General features: G+C 39.7%; 1 protein-coding gene across 6 annotated transcripts in view; it reads right to left on the reverse strand.

Moving 5' to 3' along the window:
• Window positions 1-1,350: 1,350 nt before the first annotated feature.
• TPK1 (thiamin pyrophosphokinase 1) overlaps window positions 1,351-22,073 on the reverse strand; it is a 363,462-nt gene continuing 342,739 nt past the window's right edge. For all 6 annotated transcript variants that reach the window (XM_053609655.1, XM_053609651.1, XM_053609652.1 and 3 more), the window contains one exon: window positions 1,351-7,826. In XM_053609655.1, the coding sequence (XP_053465630.1) occupies window positions 7,708-7,826 (119 nt within the window). In that variant the 3' untranslated portion in view covers window positions 1,351-7,707. The remainder of the gene's footprint in view (window positions 7,827-22,073) is intronic.

The following is a 22,073-nucleotide window of genomic DNA, read 5'->3' on the forward strand; positions in this document are numbered from 1 at the left end:
AGGAATGAGTCTAGGTAGGAAAGTTATAATTCTGTGGTTCCTGGGTGGCAACATTATTACAGCGCCTTTTTTTTACATCAAGATGAAATGTGCCTCCTACAAAGTATATGAAAAGGTCCTGGTATGTGCAATTTTTTATGGAGACTAGAATGTGAATAATTGGAAACTTCAGTAACTTGGGGCTTCGGTAACTCCTATAATTCTTTGTCATCAATCCATTTATCCTCTCACCTTTAACTCTGACCTTATTTACTTGATTCTAGTTCTGTGAAGCTTCAGCTCTTATAAATTACACATGTACCCAAGAGAAAGGTTAAGCCTTAGAGCAACTTGTGAAAAGTTATTCATTCCTAAAAACAGGAGTGAAGAACAAGGGCATCAATGTGACTAACATCGTTAATGTATTTATACAGATACACAATTACTAGCAATATCCAAACTAGAGAAGAAATTATAAAAATAATTTGCATAGCCACTTTTTAAAATTTAGAGCAAAATTTTCTTGTGTAAAACTTTCTTCCTTAAAAAAATCTCTATTGCTGATCTCCCTTTAGCCTTAAAAAGAATATATTGGCTTCTTTGTGATTTAATCTGTGACTTTTTCCTCATGTAACTCATTGTTCAATGCCACTGGCATACAAATATTCAAAGTGAGCATGTTGCTCAGTTCCTTCCAATTGAATTGAATAAAAACTTGGATTAAAAGGTCAACTTTAAAATATGCATAATAAATTCACTCACTAAAAGCTATCCCAACAACTTGCTGCATCATATCTCTTCATCTCATTATTCATGCAGGCTTCCCTGAATTTTAAGGAGTGCAAATGAAGGAGCAGAGTGTATGGAACACGGGGGCCCAAGTCCTTTTCATGAATAAGGAACTAACAGGACAGTGAATGGTATTTCTTAAATTAATGAAGTTGACACAGTGGAGAATTGATGGGTGCCTAAGTATTTTTCTATAGTACAAACAGTAAAAATTTTATTTTATTTCAAGAAATCCCTTACTCTATGTCCTTCATATATTTGATCCCATAGCTACAGTATTGAAAGCCTCATTAATTTTAAAGTTTCATTGCTTATGATACTAAAATTGTTGGGGTTATTCATCAAGCTATGGTGCAACAAAGCATGTGAATTTCTACAAGGAGGAGGTGAGCAGAGTGTCGTAATATTACACAGAAAGCTTTTTCATGCATTCTACAGATATTTGCTGAGTATTTGCATTAATAAAAGTGATATAAAGTGATTTGAGTAAGATGTTTTTTAGGGTAACAAACTAATTCTTTTGTAGCCTTAATGTAGCCAAAAGTCAGGTAACAGTAACATTCATTTATTTGGTGGGGAACATTGAATCAAAATCACAAATAATAAGGTTTAGTGTGCATAGTTCAGTTGGTGACAACATACCATTTCCTTTTTTATGGTTTTAGAGTCCTCAGGCTAATTTCATATGCATGTTAAAAGTTTAATTCGTGCAACAAGTAGATTTAAACACAAATCCACCAAAACATCAGAATTGAATGCCATGGTACAAAGTAGAGTAGAACCTCTCTGTAAGTTGACCACCCAAGGCTCTAATAAGCTTACTGACACATGGAGGTCGTCAACACAAGGAACTAGGCCTACTGTACTGATACGTACATGTGGTGCATGTCTGGTCTAAGAAAATTAGGTCAGCTTACAGAGGTGGTCAATGTAGGGAGATGGTCAGTATGGAGGCTCTACTGTGTTTGAAAATAACATGTACTTTTTGTGGAATACTTCAACTAGTCTCAGCTATGGTCAGGCCTTAAATCTTTAAGTCTGGAACTTCTCCAGCTATAAGATTTCTAACTCTGAAAATTTTTTATTAACCTCTTATTCTTCCATTTTTCCTGTTAGGTCAGGCTAATTAAACCCACTCTTCAGCTCAGCACCTATAGCTCAGTGGCTAGGGTCCCAGTGGAGCTGGCAGGTTCGAATCCAGCCTGGGCCTGCCAAACATAAAAACTACAACAACAACAACAACAAAAATAGCCGGGTGTTGTGGCGGAGGCCTGTATTCCCAGCTACTTGGGAGGCTGAGGCAAGAGAATTGCTTAAGCCCAAGAGGTTGCTGTGAGCTGCGATGCCACAGCGCTCCACCAAGGGCAATGTAGTGAGACTGTGTCTCGGAAAAAAAAAAAAAACCCAAAACAGGGTGATGCCTGTGGCTCAGTGGGTAGGGTGCCAGCTCCATATGCCGAGGGTGGTGGGTTTGAACCTGGCCCCAGCCAAACTGTAAAATAAATAAATAAATAAACAAACACCCCCCCAACCCCCACTCTTCACATTAACTTTGACCTCGATCCTAACCCCATCAGTGTTCCAGTCCTTTGTCATCACTCCAGGCTCTCACTTTCCCTTATCTATTTATTTTGAATAACTTGAAATTCCTTGGCCTTTCCACTTCCCTTTGTTACTAACGGAATATTTTTTGCCTTGGATGATGCCTTTTAAGCTTGGCCTTGGCCTTTTGGACATTACTTTCTTCTTCAGATATGTGATCCAATGAGAATCTAACCAGATCTATCTAATGTAGAATTAGAACATTTATCTTTAGCACTGTAGGACTGAGGGACATGTTCAAGGGCAATTTTAGCAAACAGAGACTTCTTGACTTATAATGAGGTCCCATCCTGATAAACCCATTGTTAAGTTGAAAACATAAAAAGTTGAAAATGCACTTAATACATCTAACCTATTGAACATAACAGCTTAGCTTCCCTGTCTTAAATGTGCTCAGAACACTTACAGTAGCCGACGATTGGACGCAATCATGCAACACAAAGTCTATTTTATAATAAAGTTATAAAGAATTTTGAATCAAAAGTCAGAATTCAAAGTTTGGTTTCTATTGAATGTGTATAGCTTTTACACTATTATAAAGTCAAAAAATCTTTTATTTTACATAAACCATTTTTAAGCTTATTTTTCTACACAGTTTTCATATCCCAAACACATCTTTGAAAAATACAATTTGCATATATGTCCACTTTCAATGTTCCTAATATGGTATTACATGTATTTCCTTTCTTTTTCTTTTCCTGAATGACTGATTCTGTGGAAAGTGTGAAAGTGGCATGTCAGTTTTTGTTTGTCAGAAGAACTTCCATTAACATTTCACTTTCGACTGGTCCCAGAGTGCTATGTTTTGAACCCATACCAGTGAGGATTCAAAACATCGTAAGTCAAACCATTATCAGTCAGTGACTCTCTGTTATCTCCTTTAAAGCTGGGATAGTTAGGGGCCAAGAAAGGAAAAGAACAATAGTTGTCAGGGACCAGGGAAGCCATGCAGTGTATTCTGTTAGCACGGGTATGAGCGGGGAAGTCAGTGCACGCACAGGTGTTAACTACACAAATATTTACTGCACGCCGGCTGCAGAGAAGGCCCTATTCAAGGAGCAGGGGACATAGCAGATGCCAAGAGCGACCAAATCTGAGCCCAAAAGGGGTTCATATTCGGCCAGAGGATTCACAATGTCAAACAACTTAACACAAAGTTAATTCTGCCATTCAGATGGAATTCTGCTCAATTCTTGTATAATTTTATACTTATCATTTCCCATGTTTACTGTTCAAAAATAAAGTGGGCTATTAAATATTCAGTAGTCTTTAGTATGTTCAAAGTATGTTTAAAAGAAATAAATGTTAAGGTGTGATTTGTAACCTTTTGTCAGTTCTTTTGACTATGGGACTAACTCAGTATTATCAACCTTAGATGTTTTGATTCTCAGGGACCACCTATGGGTCTATTGTGAGAAATTTCTTACTTCTCAAGTTACGGGGGATCTCAGGGCCCTATTTTCCAGTTATCGGCAGGGATGGAATTAGTTTTTATTTTGCTGTGTACAAAGTTCTTGCTTTTAGTGATAGAATTAATTACACAGGAAACAAGTCCTTGGATCTGTTTCCTCACCCATTACTGTGAAGAAGAGCAATGTTGGCAGGCCCTCTTTCCCGACTGTAACCAGAGCCGTCTGCGTACAGTGGTAAAATCAGACATTAGCTTTGCGCCTCCAGGGATGCCCATGAAGGGGAGAATAATTGATCACGGCTGTCTAGAGAACTGTTTTGAGATGGATTCTGAGGCTCTGGTTGGGGCTCATCAGAAAAGAAAATGATGATTGATAAGTAAAATCTGTGGGCAAGCAAGGTGGACTTGGGCTGCCGATGCTGGGAATTTTCCAGTCTGTACATACTGACTCCCTGGGAATGGCCTGAACTTGCAGCTTCAATTTTAATCTCCACAGGCATAAGGATCATTTATTTTATTCTGAATAGAATGTTCTAGAAGCAATTTAAATAGTGAAGTACCCCCCCGCCATTTCCTAATGGAGTTTTGAGTTTTTTTATTTTCAAATAGGACCACATTCAGCCTGGGGCCACTGGTAGGTTTTTCCTCTTAACACACATATAAAAAAAAAAAAAAAACACTATTAGAAAATGATAAAGGCTGTGAAACAGAGACAAAGAAAAATGTGTGTGAGAGTCAACTTGATTAAGATATGAGGCAACCAGGTTGAAATCTTGCTCAATATGCCAGTTTTTAATAATTCACTTAAATAATTTACATTTCAAAACACATTATTAAAATGATTTAATGATAGACTATCTTAATCCTTTGATGGTGAAGATTTTCATAATTATACACCTATTTCCCCAAATTTATTAAAGAAATCTATGCTCAGTGCAGATCACTTATACACTTTATACACATACAAAATTTTTTTAAAGTACTTTCCTGCATTTTGTTCTTCCTGTAGGTATTTTTAAAAAATAAATCGAGAATGTATTTCTGGATGTTGTTCAATTTAGAATGAAAGTATCAGAGAACACTGCATATATCTGTATGTGTGTCCGTGGACTCGGGCACAGGGTAAGATGTATTTCTAGTGGGTTGTGGTAAATAGAGTTTGAAAGTCACCCCTCAGACCATACCTCTTGTATAATCACAGAGCCTCAGAGGAGAGAATAGTTTCTAACTGCTAATGGACTTGACAGACATCATCAGTCCTAATCAGGCCAAATCCATGTGCTGTTTATTTCAGTAGTTCAAGTAAAGCTTTAGAAAGAGTGTGAACAGAAGCGGTAAGCAAGGTCCACACCACACTCGGAAGCACGGTGCAGAATGCGTTCCATGCACACAGAAGCCTGGCGCAGATGCGGGGCATTACCTTTCTGAAGGCCTGGGCCGCATCTGCCTCCTCTTTGCTCCTAGAGCCTCCCTGCAACTAGTGAATGGACCGAGTTCTCACCCGGCGAGAAAAAGGAGTGACAATGTATGGCTCTGCCAGCCCCACGCCCCTCCAGCCCCAGGGCCTCAGACTGCACACACACTTACCACGGCTCACAGTCACCGTGACTCCAGCCAGGATTTCAGTAGCTGCAGCCATTTTCAAGTTTTTCCTCCTGCCTGAACAGAAGGGTGATTACAGCATGCTTTCACTAATCAGTGATTTAGGTAGCCAGAGGCTATTTGGGGCTGACAGTTACTAGATTTATATAAGCTATAAATCTGACCCATGGAGTGAAGAAACAGATTGAAGCCAAAAGGGTCAAGGGTCACAGATTACTTTGCCGGCATGGTCTAACTTGTAGTTTCTCTTTTAAGGCTACAGGTGGGAGGTTTCAACAGGAGAGAAGAGGGATGGCCTAGGAGGCTTAGGTAGGTCCCTGGCTACAACTGGGAGTCCCGCACCTGCACACTCACAATGTTATAAAAACAATAATTAATGGACACTTAAATGATACAATGAAGAAGTGCATAAAGTGAGACTTGGGTAGTTTTTTAAAAATGGGAAGGGGTAAAATACAACTGCCCCTGGGTATGCACAGAAGATTGGTTTGAGGAATTGCCCTCCCCTTGTAGATGCCAAAAATCCATGGATGGGACGCTCAAGTCCCTGATATAAAATGACATGGTGTCAGTATTTAAACTATGCACACCCTCTTGTATACTTTAAATCATCTCTAGATTACTTATAAAACCCAATACAGTGTAAATGCTGTGTAACTATTTGTAATACTATATTGTTTAGGGGATAATGAAAAGGAATAAAGTCTGCACATGTTCAGTATAGATGCAATCAGCATTTTTTTCCCCAGGAAAAAAAAAGCTTTATTTTTAAAATTTTTTCCTTCCTCAATGTTGGCTAAGCTTTAGTAAACCATATTCTTTTTTGGTAAGTAGCCATTGATTAACATTGGTACAGTTTTCAGAGCAAATAGGATATGCATGCTTTGGTAGTAAAATTTTTAAATGGTGGATGTATTTCTTTTACATGATATGAGTATATTTCTAATAATGAATATATGTAAGCTAGTCTTCAGAAACTTAAGAGGGAAACACAGCTGAGCCCCAGCTTCTAGTGAAGTAGAAAGTAATAAAAATGCGGAGAATGCCACGGTCACTTCAGCCACCCCGCTTCTGTTCTCGGACAGCCGGAGCTGGGCAGCACTGCAGCACCAACAGAAAACAGTTGCTGCTCCCTTCCCTGACAGCAAGTCAGGGATGTGTGTGTATCAAATGTGTGGGAGGCGCTCCTTAAATCATGGTTTGTACGGCAGTGGTGGTACAGAAAGGGGAGCGGAGAAGACAGACGAGTCTCACTGTGAAAGAGAGAGGAATGCAGTTTGATGTACCAGCTTGTTTAGGCTGCCGAAGTCAGTATTCGATTGTTTTATCTGCCTTACGACTGCCACGTGCCCGTGTTTGGAATTCGGGAGTGGGAAGGAGCTCAGACACCATCAGTCCAGCTCCTTCTAGTTTACTTAGGGGAATGGCAGCCTGGGATGAGAAAACGGGCTTCAGACCTAGGCTGCATGATATGTGACATTCATTTATCCTCATGGACAAACTCATTTTTTGGTAATCTGAATACACTTGTGGTCTATGAACCACTATTTGTTCATTCTGAAGTAAGTCAGAAACAATTTAAATTTTATGTTTAAGTTTCCTCCGCACTGTTTTAGTCCTGGTTATAATGATGATGAGAACTGTCACCCTACTAAAGCTTATTATATTTATTTTTGAGTTCGGGGTTTAACATTCTGGTAGAGCTTTGTGAATTATCATTTATCTTATCATTTTTCTTTTTACCTACAGTTTATATAACTACCTGTTTTCAAAGATAACGATTAGGTCAGTGATTCTTAATTTATTTTTAAAAGATAATACCAAAGACAGAAATAAGGCCAGAGTGAAATGTAGAGTTCCAACATCTCAATCTGGAAGGATTGTTTTTCCAGTAAGAGGAAATATATAGATGAATCTAATATTCAAAGCTAGTCAGAGGTAGCCCTTGTTGTTAGACATTCAAAGATGTGCTAGACTTCAAGAGGAACCTCAACAGGGTTTTCCCTGCTCCAAATAAAAAACACTTTCCAGGATAATAAGAATAGTCAGTACTGAATTTTACAATGGAATGAGCCCTATTAGCTTTCCAGCTGAATGTAATAGAGCTTATTTGCTTTCTTAACACATAATTTTCCAATTACTGTAAAGGTGAAATCTATCTTTCATCATGTTACCTGGATTACGTAAACATGACATCTTTAACATTAGTGGACTTCCCATAAAGAGGTTTAGATTCCTGCAAACCCAGGTGAGAGTTCTTGTGGCACAAGCAACTGTTGGTAGACGAGGTGAGGTAGAGGCACCCCGTGGACACCGTCAGCGGGTTAGGTCTGGATGGCCATGGTCCAGAGGAGGGGGTGGTCAGTCTCCACAGTCACTACACCAGACCCGTCGTAGGTATTGGAGGTACTGATCAGTGTTCCAAACTCAAGCACATCATTTGCTGTAAGAATCAGGAAAAAAAAGAAAAAAAGTAGTAAAGAGACTACCCTGTCTTCAGTATAGACTGACTTTATCAATAGTTACCAAAAAGCAATTAAGTTACCCACACTTTCATAGAAGATGTATACAAATGGGAGAGGTGAAATATATAACATAGGTTTTAAAACTGAAGGATTCTGTGGCAAAACCATTCTTCCTGAAATTAGCAATTGGCTTTTTACCATGTGAGGTTATATACTATTCTCAATGCTAAATTTCATTAATTTTTAAATTTTTTTTCTTTACCAATTATAAAGCTAAAACCTATATCTGTAATGTGCTATTTAGTTCCTTGCTGAGTACAATTGTAATTTTTCTTGATGATTCAGTATTAACATTTTATCTAAGTTATTAAATTCTATAAAGATACAGTTTTAACTTCAATTATAAATGATATTGGACAGAAAGCTAACTGCCTAAAAAAAGGCATGGGATTTTTTTTTTTCCTCATAAAGAAGAGTCAAAATGAGTATGGCTTATATTTTGTAAAATTAATAGGAACTCAAAGTTCAAAGTAGGCTTTCAAATGAGTAGTCTTAAAGCAAAGTCACTTAAGCTAAGTTACAGTGTGAGGGCAAGAGATTAATTTATTAAACTACTAAACTGTCAAAGAAAAAGGCATAACAATTATGTAAATAGCATTTATAAGTTTTTAAGTATGCACATATAAACATATATTTGTATTTTCTAACAAGTTAATGTAAGCAAAGACTGGTAACTTCACTCCTCTTTGCTTAAATAGGAGCAGTTCACTTCATCAAAATGACTCTGAACTCATGACTAACCTATAAACATCCCTGACAATATTATCTTCTTTGCTAAAATTAAAAGAGAAAAATAAATGTTATGGAACCAAACTGTCAGAGTCAGACAGAAGAGGCCCCTTTTCCTTCACACAAGGAATTACATACGGCTCTGGGGGAAATAATGCAATGACAATGTTCAATTCCCACTAGAGGGAGCCTGCTACCTTTCCGAGAAAGTCTTGAAAAGGCAATTTAAGAATTCAGAAATGGTATAACAGGATAATGTCTAATCAGTATTACCAGTTCACAGAGTTTATTAAAACTCAAAATTATTTATTTTTCATAGTTTTCTATGTCTTTACTAATGCAAACACAAAGTGAGTCTCATGTGAATATCACTCTCACATGTAATTCAGGAGAAGATGCTCTCGCCTCTTAAGGAATTTGGGACTTGTGTCCCAAAGGAGACAAGTATATCTCCTCCCAAAGAAGGCGATATATGCCTGAATATTTACAGATCCAGACACTATCACGTGGATGGTGGATTATGGTGGTGGTCATGAGGGAGTCACAGCAAAGTCAACTTGGCATCTCTGTTGGAGAAAGAAGCCTTGACTCTCCTGAAGGGTGGTTTTGCTTGGAACCAGGGTGCACGCCAAGTGGCTTTCTGAGACCATCCCAAACCTAGGGTCTCAAGGTTTTCCCAGTAGCCCAGGGAGTCAGGGAGCAGGTGGAACATTTCCCGATATTTAATCATAAAGGCAGTGCAGGACTTTTCAGCAGGCCTGCCAGCTCAAAGTCGAGACCCCTAGTGAGGAACCACCTGTGCACAGTCTACCTCAATTCAACAACCTGTTTTAAGATTCTAGAAACTGATTGGATAGAAATCCTCAGTTTTACTTATGCTCAGAGGACAAGAGCACAAAAATTGTGCCGTTAGTTTATAGCTGCATATCAATTCCTTTCTGATTTCCTGAAGGTAGACTATGGACTTTAGATCATCAGGGTAGCTACATTATCTGTGTTGGGTTTTCTAAGACACTGTTGCATTCTAGTTGCTTTTCAAATGGAAAAAGAAGGTATATTAAGGGCATAAGAAGATGCAGTGGGTGCCTGTGGTTGTGTGGGAGACATTTCTTTGAGTTAGGCTAGACTACTATTAGCCTTACTTGTAAATGTTGTTTTTATTTTATAATATTTAAAGTTCCACCAAAACCAGTTATTAAACAGATACAAAAAATTAAGGGTAACAGTTAAGAGTTTTCGATTATCCCCAACTTTATGGAAAGCACAATAAAAATGATAGAAAAGATGAATAAGTTGAAATGCAAATTCATACATTTCAATTCATTGTGTCATCCCAATTATTTTGAGCTGTATTTTCTTCAAATCAAAGAATCATGCACTTCGACAAAACCTTAAAGTCTTCTTTGGAAGGAAAAGAACTCTTTTTTTTTTTTTTTTTGAGGAAAATATTTGGAATTATGACTAACCCTCCCCACTCTGAGGGTCAGTCATGACCCTCAAAGTAAATGAAACTGGAGAGAGAGACAGCTGCTCCCAGACAGGAGAAACATTAATTGCTTCTCATCTGGACTCACCAATATTGGCTGGTTGAACTGCAGAAAATTTGACTCAAACTTTGTTTCCCCCCTCCTAGTTTTCAGAGAGTAGAGTTCTAAGACAGTCAGTCATTCACCTCAAGTCCCGTTTTTAAAAGAAAATAGGAATAAAAGTTACAGATACATGTGTAAGATTATAAGCAACAATAGGACATGTAATAAACATAATACTGCTTGCTCTGTCTTGAAGGTAAGAGTTGTGTCTCATCTATTTGTTTCAAAGCCATGTTGTCAGCAGTTTGGAGGACAGGTTGTCCTGTAGTCATGACAATAAAGTGATCAAGTTCATATTCCAATAAAATTTAATATGAGGTATATATGTCAGGGGACTTGGAGGCACAGCCTAACTTTTGGGTTTTCATACTTTAGAGAAATAGCTGATATAGATGAGAGAAACACTGATATAGATTTATAATTTTCATTCACAGTCTCAAACTGTCTTCTTTCCCAAAGGTAAGGATGACAATAAGGTGCTTTGTTGTTTTCAGTGATATCCTAGCAGCTTTTCTCCAAAAGAGAAAAGATCGGGAAGACCAAGCAGTGCAAAGCAAAAGCTGCTAATTCTTGGAAACTAATAATCCGACTCTTTTTGTATAGGTGGGAGCGGAGTGGGGCCATTTGTCTCTGGTTTCCAGCCACCCTATCTTCCCAAGCTAGTTTAGCGGGCTGTGACTCTTTGGGGCTGGTTAAAGGAAAGGTAAAGAAGGGCTCGAGAGGCCTCTGGTGACTTCAGCACCGGAAAGCAAGGGCGGGAGGTGTTTGTTCTCTTTGTCCCTGCACCACTTGGTGCTCCGGTGCGCCAGCGGAAAGTCCTCTCTCTGTCCAAGATCACCACACCGTCATGACAGTAGTGAGTCAGACCTAGCTTCAACCATCGCTCTACCATTCGCTCACTCTATGAGCTATTTAAGCTCTTCAGCCTCAGTTTTATCAACTATACAATGTGGATGACAATATCTACTTCACAGAGAAGACGGATGGATTATATGGTCAAAATTCTAATACCTAACAGGTATTCAGGATATTTTCCATTTTCTTTCTCCTCTTATATTGTCGCTAAATAGATCAAACTTGTCAAATGTGTCATGATTTGAACAATTAAAAATGATTAGTTTACAGCCAGCTGAGGGCAGAACAAGGTAAACTTATAATTTTGCCAGGCCAGCTTTTGTGAAATAAATTAACCTCGTTTCAGGTGCCACCTTGGCCAAACATATGTATGCATTCATTTGTCTCACAGATATTTAGTAAGGCTCGCCTCTGTGCCAGGCACGAGGGCACAGGATGAGTATCTCTGCCCTCAAGGACTTCACATTTCAGTAAACGAGAGAGATGTGTATATAGTCAAACCCAGGACAGAAGGAGGCAGGAGGCAGGCCCAGGGGAGGGGGCGCCTTCCTGGAAGCCAAGGTGGGGTGTGTATATATGTGGGGGTGAAGCCTTTTGTAATGGGGGACCATAAGCATCTCTGACTCCCAAGAATCTATGGATTGACATTGGTTCTTTTGTAAAAAAATAAATAAAATGATTTTTTTTTTTAAAGGCAGTGCAAACATTTCTCAAGTCAATAAAACTGAGGGAGCAAAAGGGAGTGAACTAACTGGCTTTGCCCAGGAGACACTCTTCAGAGGTCCTATCTGAGATGAGCATAATTCTCATTCATTCAAGATGTTATCGGAGTCGTTAAGTGCACCAGGCATTGGAAGGACAGCAGGATTTCAGCTGCAGTGTACAGATGAGGAAATCAAAGCTCAGAGAAGCTCACTTCACAGGTTATGGAGATAATAAAAGTTGTTCATCACTAACATGTTACAAAGGCAGGGTAAGGCGATTCTTTGAAGTGCTACACAAGGAGAACTGATGCTGGTCTGTTTTCCTGAGTACAGAGCTGTCAGCAGCCTGATGGAGTAGAGGTAAGCAGACGAGTTAGTGAGAGCCTAAAAGTCACTCTAAGGCTTGAACGAACACTTTTCATATCCTACAGACAAATGCTGAATGAACTTATTGTGATGAATCTTAAGGTTCGCTGCTATTCTGGGACATTAGGTTAAGTTCTAGGAGTTAAGTTGGACACGTTGGACATCACTAACCACTTAGGACATAATGGAACCACCGTCTACTCCACATTCATCACTTACTCTCCGAAGGTTCTTAGGCTATTTGGAGAAAGGGCTATACATTAAGAAAATATGACTCAAATTTCATTAGCAGAAAAAGCCAACTATACTGTCTGTAACATCAGTTCATGATCATTTGTCTTTATAATTTTATTAGTAATTTTAAAAACACCTATTTTAAACATTGCTAATTTATGTTATAAATATGAACTCAAGGAGTGTTATTAAAACTGTTCCCTATTAAGAAGCATTCATGCTTATAGTGCTCTTAAAATTTTTCACAAATTAAATCAATATATTACCTTTTCACTCTCTTGAAGACTCGAAATTGTCCTTGTGTGGAGTTGTTGCATGTTTTTATATATATATAAATTTAAATTAATATATTTAAATATAAATGTAAATAATTTATATATATTGTGTATTTTATATTTATAATGAGATCTTAAGGAATATTATAAAAATTGGGGGACATCTATTAAAGAAATACATTCTATTACCTAACTCCGAGGCCAGGCATGGTGGCTCATGCCTGTAATCCCAGCACTCTGGAAGGCCGAGGCAGATAGATTACTTGAGCTCAGAAGTTTAAGACCAGCCTGAGCCAGAGCAAGACTCCCGTCTCTAAAATTAGCAGGGCATTGTGGCAGGCACCTGTAGTCCCAGCTACTTGGCAAGATAATTAATCCCAAGAGTTTCAGGTTGCTGTGAGCTATGATGCCACAGCACTCTACTGAGGGTGACAAAGTGAGACTCTATCTCAAAAAAAACAAAAAACTCAGCAATGTCATGTAGAAATCTGTGGTCCATAAATGTCACTAAATTTTCTAATAGCCACAGTAGAAATTAAAAAAAAATACGTTAAACCTTGGTGTGTGTCACACTTTATGGGGGCAAGACATGATTGCAAGAGGGACTTTACCTAACAATTGCAATCAGTGTAACCTGGCTTATTGTACCCTCATTGAATCCCCAACAATAAAAAATAAATAAATAAAAAAAATACGTTAAAATATTGTATTTATTTAATCCAAAATATCCAAAATACTATTATTTTAACTTCATTGATATGGAAAATTATTGAGGTATTTTACAGTCCCTTTTAAAAACAATTTTTTGAGATCCATTTACAGCTTGTCTCAGTTTGGACAAGTCACTTTTTAGGTGTAGCTAGTGGCTGCTGTGCTGATTGAACATATCAGATCCAGGTTGTTGAAACAGGAACTGTACTTAGGATTCAGTCATCTGTTTTTCCAAAGGAACATTATTCTTTGGTTTGATTATACAGACACTGGTTTTCATTTCACATGCAGATAAGCAGTCAAAGAAACCTAGGTTATGAGTGGAACATAAAACTCAAAGCAAGCATATCAAGTAGTTTTAAGAGATTTCAGCTTATGGTATGAGTACATCCACAAACACTTGGACACTTAACAAACACTCAGCAATGAGAACGGCTGGGTCCACTGCCCCTCAATTTGAAGGCTGAGAAATATTTAGCAGACACTGTAGAAAAGACAATAAAAAATACAAAATCTAAACAAACCCAGAGAATATATACTACATTCTCTAAAGAATAGAATAAGCCGACTCTTGTCTGGACACTTAGAAGATAATCTAAGTTGTTCTCCTTTCTCCATAGCATTACCTCTCCGTCCCAGCTCTCTGAATTCTGCATCTGATTATGTCATTTCCATGTGAAATAATACCTGATGGACCCTAATTGCCTATAAGGTAAATTTTCAAAATAAAGCAAAGCAACTCAAAAGTCTTGGAATAGACTTACAGCCTTTTGTCATATGGTTACTTCCCAACCCAACTATGCAATCTGTTCCTTGACTAAAGCAGCAATTTTCTACTTCTATAATAATTTTTTATGTGTCCCCTCCTTCTGGAGCAAATCATCTTTTCTCTGAATATTATGCACTTTGAGTCTAAGCTCATATGTCATTTTCTAGCCTGTATTGCTCTTTGATTCTCTACCTTCCATAGGCTAAGTTAAAATTCTCTTTTCTATTTAGAAATGATGGCTGTCCTAGAACATAGCACTCTGTATTAAAAGCTGACTATTTACATTCCCAGTCTAGGTCAGGGAAAGTACAGGGTGAGCGTGAAACATCTTGGTCTAGGAAGCACGAAAGTGCTAAAAACCAACTTAAACGTGTCAAAAGGATAAAGGGCTAGTACAAATTTGGGAAACTTTGAGACAGAAAAGAATACTGAGAGAGATGCATCACAATAAACTGAATTAATAAAAACATCTCCAAAAGCAGGTACAGAGAGGAAAATCTCTTCTTTATAGAAGAATGCCAACTATTAAAAAAAGGGATGGCAGAATTAGAGAATCAGAAAGGCACCATTTTGCAGCCCCCAGTGTAATAACTGCTTTAGGCAAGAACCATCAATGGATGCTAAGACCCCTGGGTAAAATGCTGTTTGACAGTTTCAAAGCTCCCATCCATGTATTACTTTTAATTTTGAAAGAAAAAAGTTGTCAGAGAGGTCTCATGAGTACTGTCTTAGACAAGCGAGCTTAACATCACCAATAAACAGATAAACCAGCCTCAGGTGCCCACTGACATGATGCTAGGCATGAACACCATATTGCCGATGTAATAATCTTTGCCAAAATGCTTGACCTGAATGCAATCATGGGGACACGACCAAATACTGAAGGTGGAGCAGTTGACAAGTTAGCTGGCCTGGACTCTTCCAAACTGCCACTGTCATGAAAAATCAAGAAAGTTGGAGGATTTTTCTAGATTAAAAGAGATTAAACAGACACAGCAACTAAATACATGCATGACTTTTTAGTAGATCCTGGATTTTAGAAAGTTATAAAGAGATCACTGGAACAACTGGAGGATATGAATACGGACTGTACACTATTATTCTTTCAATGTCATATTTTTGGAGTAGATAATGGCACTGTAGTTAGGTAGGACAATGTCCTTGTTCTCAGGAGCTACTAACTGAAGAATTTCAGGGGTTTAGTATCACTGTGACTTAATGTTATTTTCAAATAGTTTGGAAAGTAAAATACGCACACACATACATATAAAGAAAGAAATGCAAAGGTAGGAAAAATGTTTGCACTTGGTAAATCTCAGTGAAAAGTCTACAGATTTTGTTGTATTACTCATTCAGTTTTCCTTTTCTTATATTAAAATCCAATATTAAAATCTGGGGGAAAAATTTTGGCAAAAAGGCTAGTAATTTAGAAAGGAAGTCCTTTCCTCTCATTCACCTTTATTTTGTCCCAAGAGCTGAATAATGCTGTTACAAGGCATTAAGAAATGTTCACTGATTTGAAGTGCATCAAAATATAATCAAATTGAAGAAAATGTGCCACATTTTGGAAGAAATTATCTACTCTATAAGGACGTACATTATAGCTTCTCAGGAGAGCTAGGAAGAGATGCTGAGTGCATCGTCTGCATGTGGTGAGAAGCCCTTCCTGTCAGCTTACTGAAGCTCACCAAAGATAGCCTTCAATTACATTCACTGACACAGGAGGACCTGAAAATTAACCTGCATTATCTCCCAGAACTTCTTAGTGCCTGGGAAAATGATAAGAGGAAAACTTATTGTTATGCATGTCTCTGATAACAAGCCCTTAGCTGGGCTTTCTCTTCAGACCTTATCTCCCAAAACCCAGGTCTGCTAAAGACTCTTCCCAAGGTGAGCACTCATCACCTCTCTATCCTGACAACTAATCCTTTCTGGAACTCAAGTGTCCAAGGAAGGGTATTATAATTCTATTTGAAATTGGCTGCATTTATCTTCATCTCTCTCAGAAGTCACATTTCCCCCCTGCCCTTGGATTCGGGCTCAGAGGCATTAGAAGGTTTCTGATGGCCAATTATTCTTCCTTCTCCACATTTTCTGTTGTGACTCAGCCTGCTGTCTAAAAAGAAAAAAAAAAAAACAGACCAGGAAAATGCTGCTACTTGGATGAATCAAAACTTACTACACCAGTTAGAAAGTTTGTCACCAAGATCAGTACTTCCAAATGTTTCAGCTGTTCTAAAATAAACAAAACATGTTATCAATTTTCATTGTTTAACAGAATCCTCCAGTCGTGTATCTGTCATTACTACGTCAGTAGGCCTCACGTTGCTGTGAAAGAGCCAGCAGAACTGCTTTAAGAAAAAGGTTGCTTTTTTTAATTGTTGGTGGTGGAAGGAATGAGCTGCATAAAGTTTGCTCAAAATTTTCAATGTGGAAAGGCACATCGGATTTAAAGTACAAAGAGAATGACAGACCGTCCAACACAGTTCTGAAGTGATGGGCTTTGTTCTCCAGACTTCAACTCCGATGTCCTGCATTGCCTCCTGGGAGCACTGGCCTGCCGCGACACCACCCACATGAGGGTGGGACTCACAACCCACACAACTAACACCACTGAGGACAGTCCCCCAACCTGTCGCTGACTGGCTGTGGAACAGGGCATGTCATCCTGTGCTGCTGGGCCCTAACACCTCTCCTGACAACGGAGGTGGGCTTTTCACTCTGACCATCTGCACCTCTCCTCAGAACAGAGGTGGGCTTTTCACTGTGATCACTTCTCCTGAGGATGGAGGTGGGCTTTTCACTGTGATCACCTCTCCTGAGGACGGAGGTGGGCTTTTCACTGTGATCACCTCTCCTGAGGATGGAAGTGGGTTTTTCACTGTGATCACCTCTCCTGAGGACGGAGGTGGGCTTTTCACTGTGATCACCTCTCCTGAGGACGGAGGTGGGCTTTTCACTGTGATCACTTCTCCTGAGGATCAGTTCTCTATGATCACTTCTCCTGATCAGTTCTCTATGATCACTTCTCCTGATCAGTTCTCTATGATCACTCCTCCTGAGGATGGAGGTGGGCTTTTCACTGTGATCACTCCTCCAGAGGATGGAGGTGGGCTTTTCACTGTGATCACTCCTCCAGAGGATGGAGGTGGGCTTTTCACTGTGATCACTTCTCCTGAGGATCAGTTCTCTATGATCACTTCTCCTGATCAGTTCTCTATGATCACTTCTCCTGAGGATGGAGGTGGGCTTTTCACTGTGATCACTCCTCCAGAGGATGGAGGTGGGCTTTTCACTGTGATCACTCCTCCAGAGGACGGAGGTGGGCTTTTCACTGTGATCACTTCTCCTGAGGACGGAGGTGGGCTTTTCACTGTGATCACCTCTCCTGAGGACGGAGGTGGGCTTTTCACTGTGATCACCTCTCCTGAGGACGGAGGTGGGCTTTTCACTGTGATCACCTCTCCTGAGGACGGAGGTGGGCTTTTCACTGTGATCACCTCTCCTGAGGACGGAGGTGGGCTTTTCACTGTGATCACCTCTCCTGAGGATGGAGGTAGGCTTTTCACTGTTATTACCTCTCCTGAGGATGGAGGTGGGCTTCTCACTGTGATCACTTCTCCTGAGGACGGAGGTGGGCTTTTCACTGTGATCACCTCTCCTGAGGACGGAGGTGGGCTTTTCACTGTGATCACCTCTCCTGAGGACGGAGGTGGGCTTTTCACTGTGATCACTTCTCCTGAGGACGGAGGTGGGCTTTTCACTGTGATCACCTCTCCTGAGGACGGAGGTAGGCTTTTCACTGTGATCACCTCTCCTGAGGATGGAGGTAGGCTTTTCACTGTGATCACCTCTCCTGAGGACGGAGGTGGGCTTTTCACTGTGATCACTTCTCCTGAGGACGGAGGTGGGCTTTTCACTGTGATCACTTCTCCTGATCAGTTCTCTATGATCACTTCTCCTGATCAGTTCTCTATGATCACTCCTCCTGAGGATGGAAGTGGGTTTTTCACTGTGATCACCTCTCCTGAGGACGGAGGTAGGCTTTTCACTGTGATCACTTCTCCTGAGGACGGAGGTGGGCTTTTCACTGTGATCACTTCTCCTGAGGACGGAGGTGGGCTTTTCACTGTGATTACCTCTCCTGAGGATGGAGGTGGTCTTTCACTGTGATCACCTCTCCTGGGGACGGAGGTGGGCTTTTCACTGTGATCACCTCTCCTGAAGATGGAGGTGGGCTTTTCACTGTGATCACCTCTCCTGAGGACGGAGGTAGGCTTTTCACTGTGGTCACCTCTCCTGAGAACGGAGGCGGGCTTTCACTGTGATCACCTTTCCTGAGAATGGAGGTGGGCTTTCACTGTGATCACCTCTCCTGGGGACAGAGGTGGGCTTTTCACTGTGATCACCTCTCCTGAGGACGGAGGTAGGCTTTTCACTGTGATCACCTCTCCTGAGTAATGGAGGTAGGCTTTTCACTATGATCACTTCTCCTGAGATGGACGTGGGCTTTCACTGTGATCATCTGACTTGTGCTGCAAGTTCCTCCGGTGACCTTAGCATCCACCTGCAGAGTGCGAATACAACCTGTTCCCGCTATCTCTAACATGGCCATTGTGAAGATGAATGAGTTCACATCTTTGAAGGGCTTTGACTTCTCCAGAAAAGTGCTAAAAATTTGTTGTACTATTATCATCATTTCATCTTCACAGAGGCAGCTTTAAAGCGGCATTTACTTCCATCCTTCAGTGTCAACCGAGATTATTATAAGTACATCAAACAAATGGGAATGGTGAAGAAAAAGAATATGTGAGGTAGCACAGTATTACTTAGCATCAGTCTCAAACCTGGAGGTGATATCCACACAAAAGAAGGCAAAGAGGCATAATCCATGTCCTTTTAGAATTCACCAGTCGAATCAGATAACCCCAAACAGACAGGCAAATAAAAAAAGATGGGAACATCATGCTCCAGAAGAGGCCTTACTGTATCAGGAGGAAAAGCCGTGATGAAGGACTGTTACAGGATGCAGTGAGTACTTCTGCCTCCGTCCCCGAGAAGGGGGCAAGAGATCAGAAAAAAGAAATAGGTGAAGGCAGCAGAAGTGGTAGCTCCCCAAGAAACCTGCTTTGAAGGACATTACTTACATGTATAAGATTTGATTAAGTGTTCTACTGACCTGTCTATAAGCCAGTCTATTTACAGCTCATGCTTATGAAAACTTGAATCTACAAGAAGGCCTTATGCTCCATTGCTGAAGCACCTGCTAATCTTATGGTAAGATTAGGATTAAAGTTGTTGTCTTGAGCACAGATGGGAGTGGGGAAAGTTTGGAAATGATAAAGGACAATGACACTTTTAGGCTTGTGGCAGCAGAAGAAATACCCTGGGGGACCCATGGAAGTAAAGTCAGGAGGCTCAAAGGAGAAGAATGCCTGGTGAGTCTACTTTACAAGCCATTGTTGCTGACCCTGGATGCCACATCGGACAAAAATGTTTTCTAGTTTAGTTAAAAATAGATTTCTTACTTTTTCAATGCCAAGCCAATATTAAGCAATGTATTTTACAGAAGTTTAGTGAAATATGACATGGTCATTTAAGATGAAGACTGTGCAGCAATACAGAAAAATCACTCAAGTTAAATATGTAAGGAAAAAGTTCACACTTCAGGATGGTGTCTCAAGGAGTAGGGCGCCGGCCCCATATACTGGAGGTGGTGGGTTCAAGCCCGGCCGTGGCCAAAAACTGCACAAAAAAAAAAAAAAAGTTCACACTTCAAACCATGTACCTTGATTACCACTGGCACAGTACGATGCCCACACATACAGTAGATTTAAATTCTCTTATAATATTGTTTAACAGTAAATGAAATAACAAACTAGAATGGCACGGATTTTCACATAAACTATGTGAAGAAGGAATGTCTCCTTAAGTCAAAGAGGAGGACCATTTTGGAGAAATGTTTCCAAATTCTGAGTACAAGGTATTCAAATATTAGGTTACGATGAGGAAATTTTCAAAAATATCTATATTATCAAGTATATGTACACATCCTCTGAAAAAGGCTCACACATTCCAAATATAATTTTGTAAGTCTTCCTATTTTTTACTATCGAGGAAAAAGAAAAAAACATTGCACACATTGAGAAATCTTAGGAGTATAGCTTAAGTACCATTAGAAAATGATCTTTCATTTATTTATGATTAAGAAGATCTCATCAAATTAAGTGTTCTGAGTCCTTGCATGTATAAAAAGCCTGGAAGTTCTGAACCATTTGCCATGTAATCCCTCTGAGATTCTGAGACTGATCCAATCAGGTGATCCCTTGCTGATGAAATGCCCTCTCCTCTCCAGAAGGCTCTGCCTGCTGCCTGTGTCCCTGCACGGTTTCCTTGTTTTTCCTCTTTGGATCCACCGCCCACTCCACTTTAAAGTCATCGTCATAATGACTGCCTGCCCACTCCAGCTCTTCCAGAGCTCCGGGCTACCCTCATGCACCAGCCCCTTCCTTGGCCCATGCTTTATCCTACCAGGGACATGAGTGTGACATGACTTCAGCTCCTTCAGTGATAGAGAATCTTTGTAATACTTCATCCTGGAACTGTGAGACTCTTGAAAATGAAATCCCAATGGTCAGAGCAGCTTTTCACTGCCTTGTTGAAAAATATTTATCACACACAAACAGCAGATGGATATTTATGATTGAGCAGAGTTCATTAAATCGTGAGTCTGTTTTTAGAACAGAATTTCATTTAGTGAGAGTCTGACCACTGCCTTTTAGGAGAAACAGCATTTGATTTAAGGTTCAAATGTTCTAATATTAACAGGTATGATTTGTTATATCAAAGGTGATGAAGCAATGTCTTATACTTTGTCCACGAACATAAATATTAATATATTTCATCATGACCTATTTTCATTTTTCATTTCCCTTTACTGATATACAATAATAATATTTCATGTTAGGAATAGCTGGCATTTTACTATATGAAAAATATAATGAGTCTGAAAATATTAGCCATTCTTAAAAACAAACTAATTCATAATTGACATAGTTTTTCTCTTCCTCTGGTTTCAGTAATCCATTTTTCAATATACATACCATGGACCTTTTCTGATTACAACTTGAATTTCTCTTTTTTTAATGAACCTTCTCTGCATTAACTATTTGCATGCTAAGTTGCAGATTAGCCCAGCCTCAAATTTGTGACCTTGTATTTAGCATTATATGGTATCAATGTGGAGACGTGCCATGTATGATGCTATTGGATTCGTTAAATGTTCAAGTTCTTCTTTCTCCCAATTAGATTATAAGCTCCCTGTGGGCATAACTATGACTTGGTCTAACTTCTTTTATTATATAATTTCTAATCTGAAAGAGACTTATCTATTACATGGGTCATTATGAAAGTTTTGAGATAGATGAAAATCAAGAAATGTAAAACCTGTGCAGACAAACAAATGAAGCCTTCCCAGCAACACTGATAAGCTGAGCAAGTTGCAACTTGCAGGGGTGAATCAGAAAGGACGCGTCGACTGTGTTTCTTAGATGCGAAATAATGGACTGTTGCAGTGTTCCTCAAAGCTTTTGTAGTAACCTACTTATCTAGCTCAGTGGTTTAGACAGACAAATGTAAAGCTGTCCCTCCTTTAACCAATTAGGAGTGCCTTGCTCAGGGTGCTACTGACTGGGCTTCACCTCACTCCCAAACCAAGTGGCCTTAGGGAACTGGCCAGGTCCTTAGGCCTGCAGAGAATGCAGTTCAAGGGCCTTTGGTCTAACATCCAACCACTTTATTTCAAGGTGGAGAAACTGATCCAAGATACCTTAATGACCTAGGGATGGCACACAGCACCAGAATCCAGGTCTCTTGACGTGCAGCTCAGCTTATGAAACTATAGACCCTGCCATATTGGTAGGCTCCTCAGAAC

Source organism: Nycticebus coucang, chromosome 11 (assembly GCF_027406575.1).
Source record: "Nycticebus coucang isolate mNycCou1 chromosome 11, mNycCou1.pri, whole genome shotgun sequence".
NCBI lineage: Eukaryota > Metazoa > Chordata > Mammalia > Primates > Lorisidae > Nycticebus > Nycticebus coucang.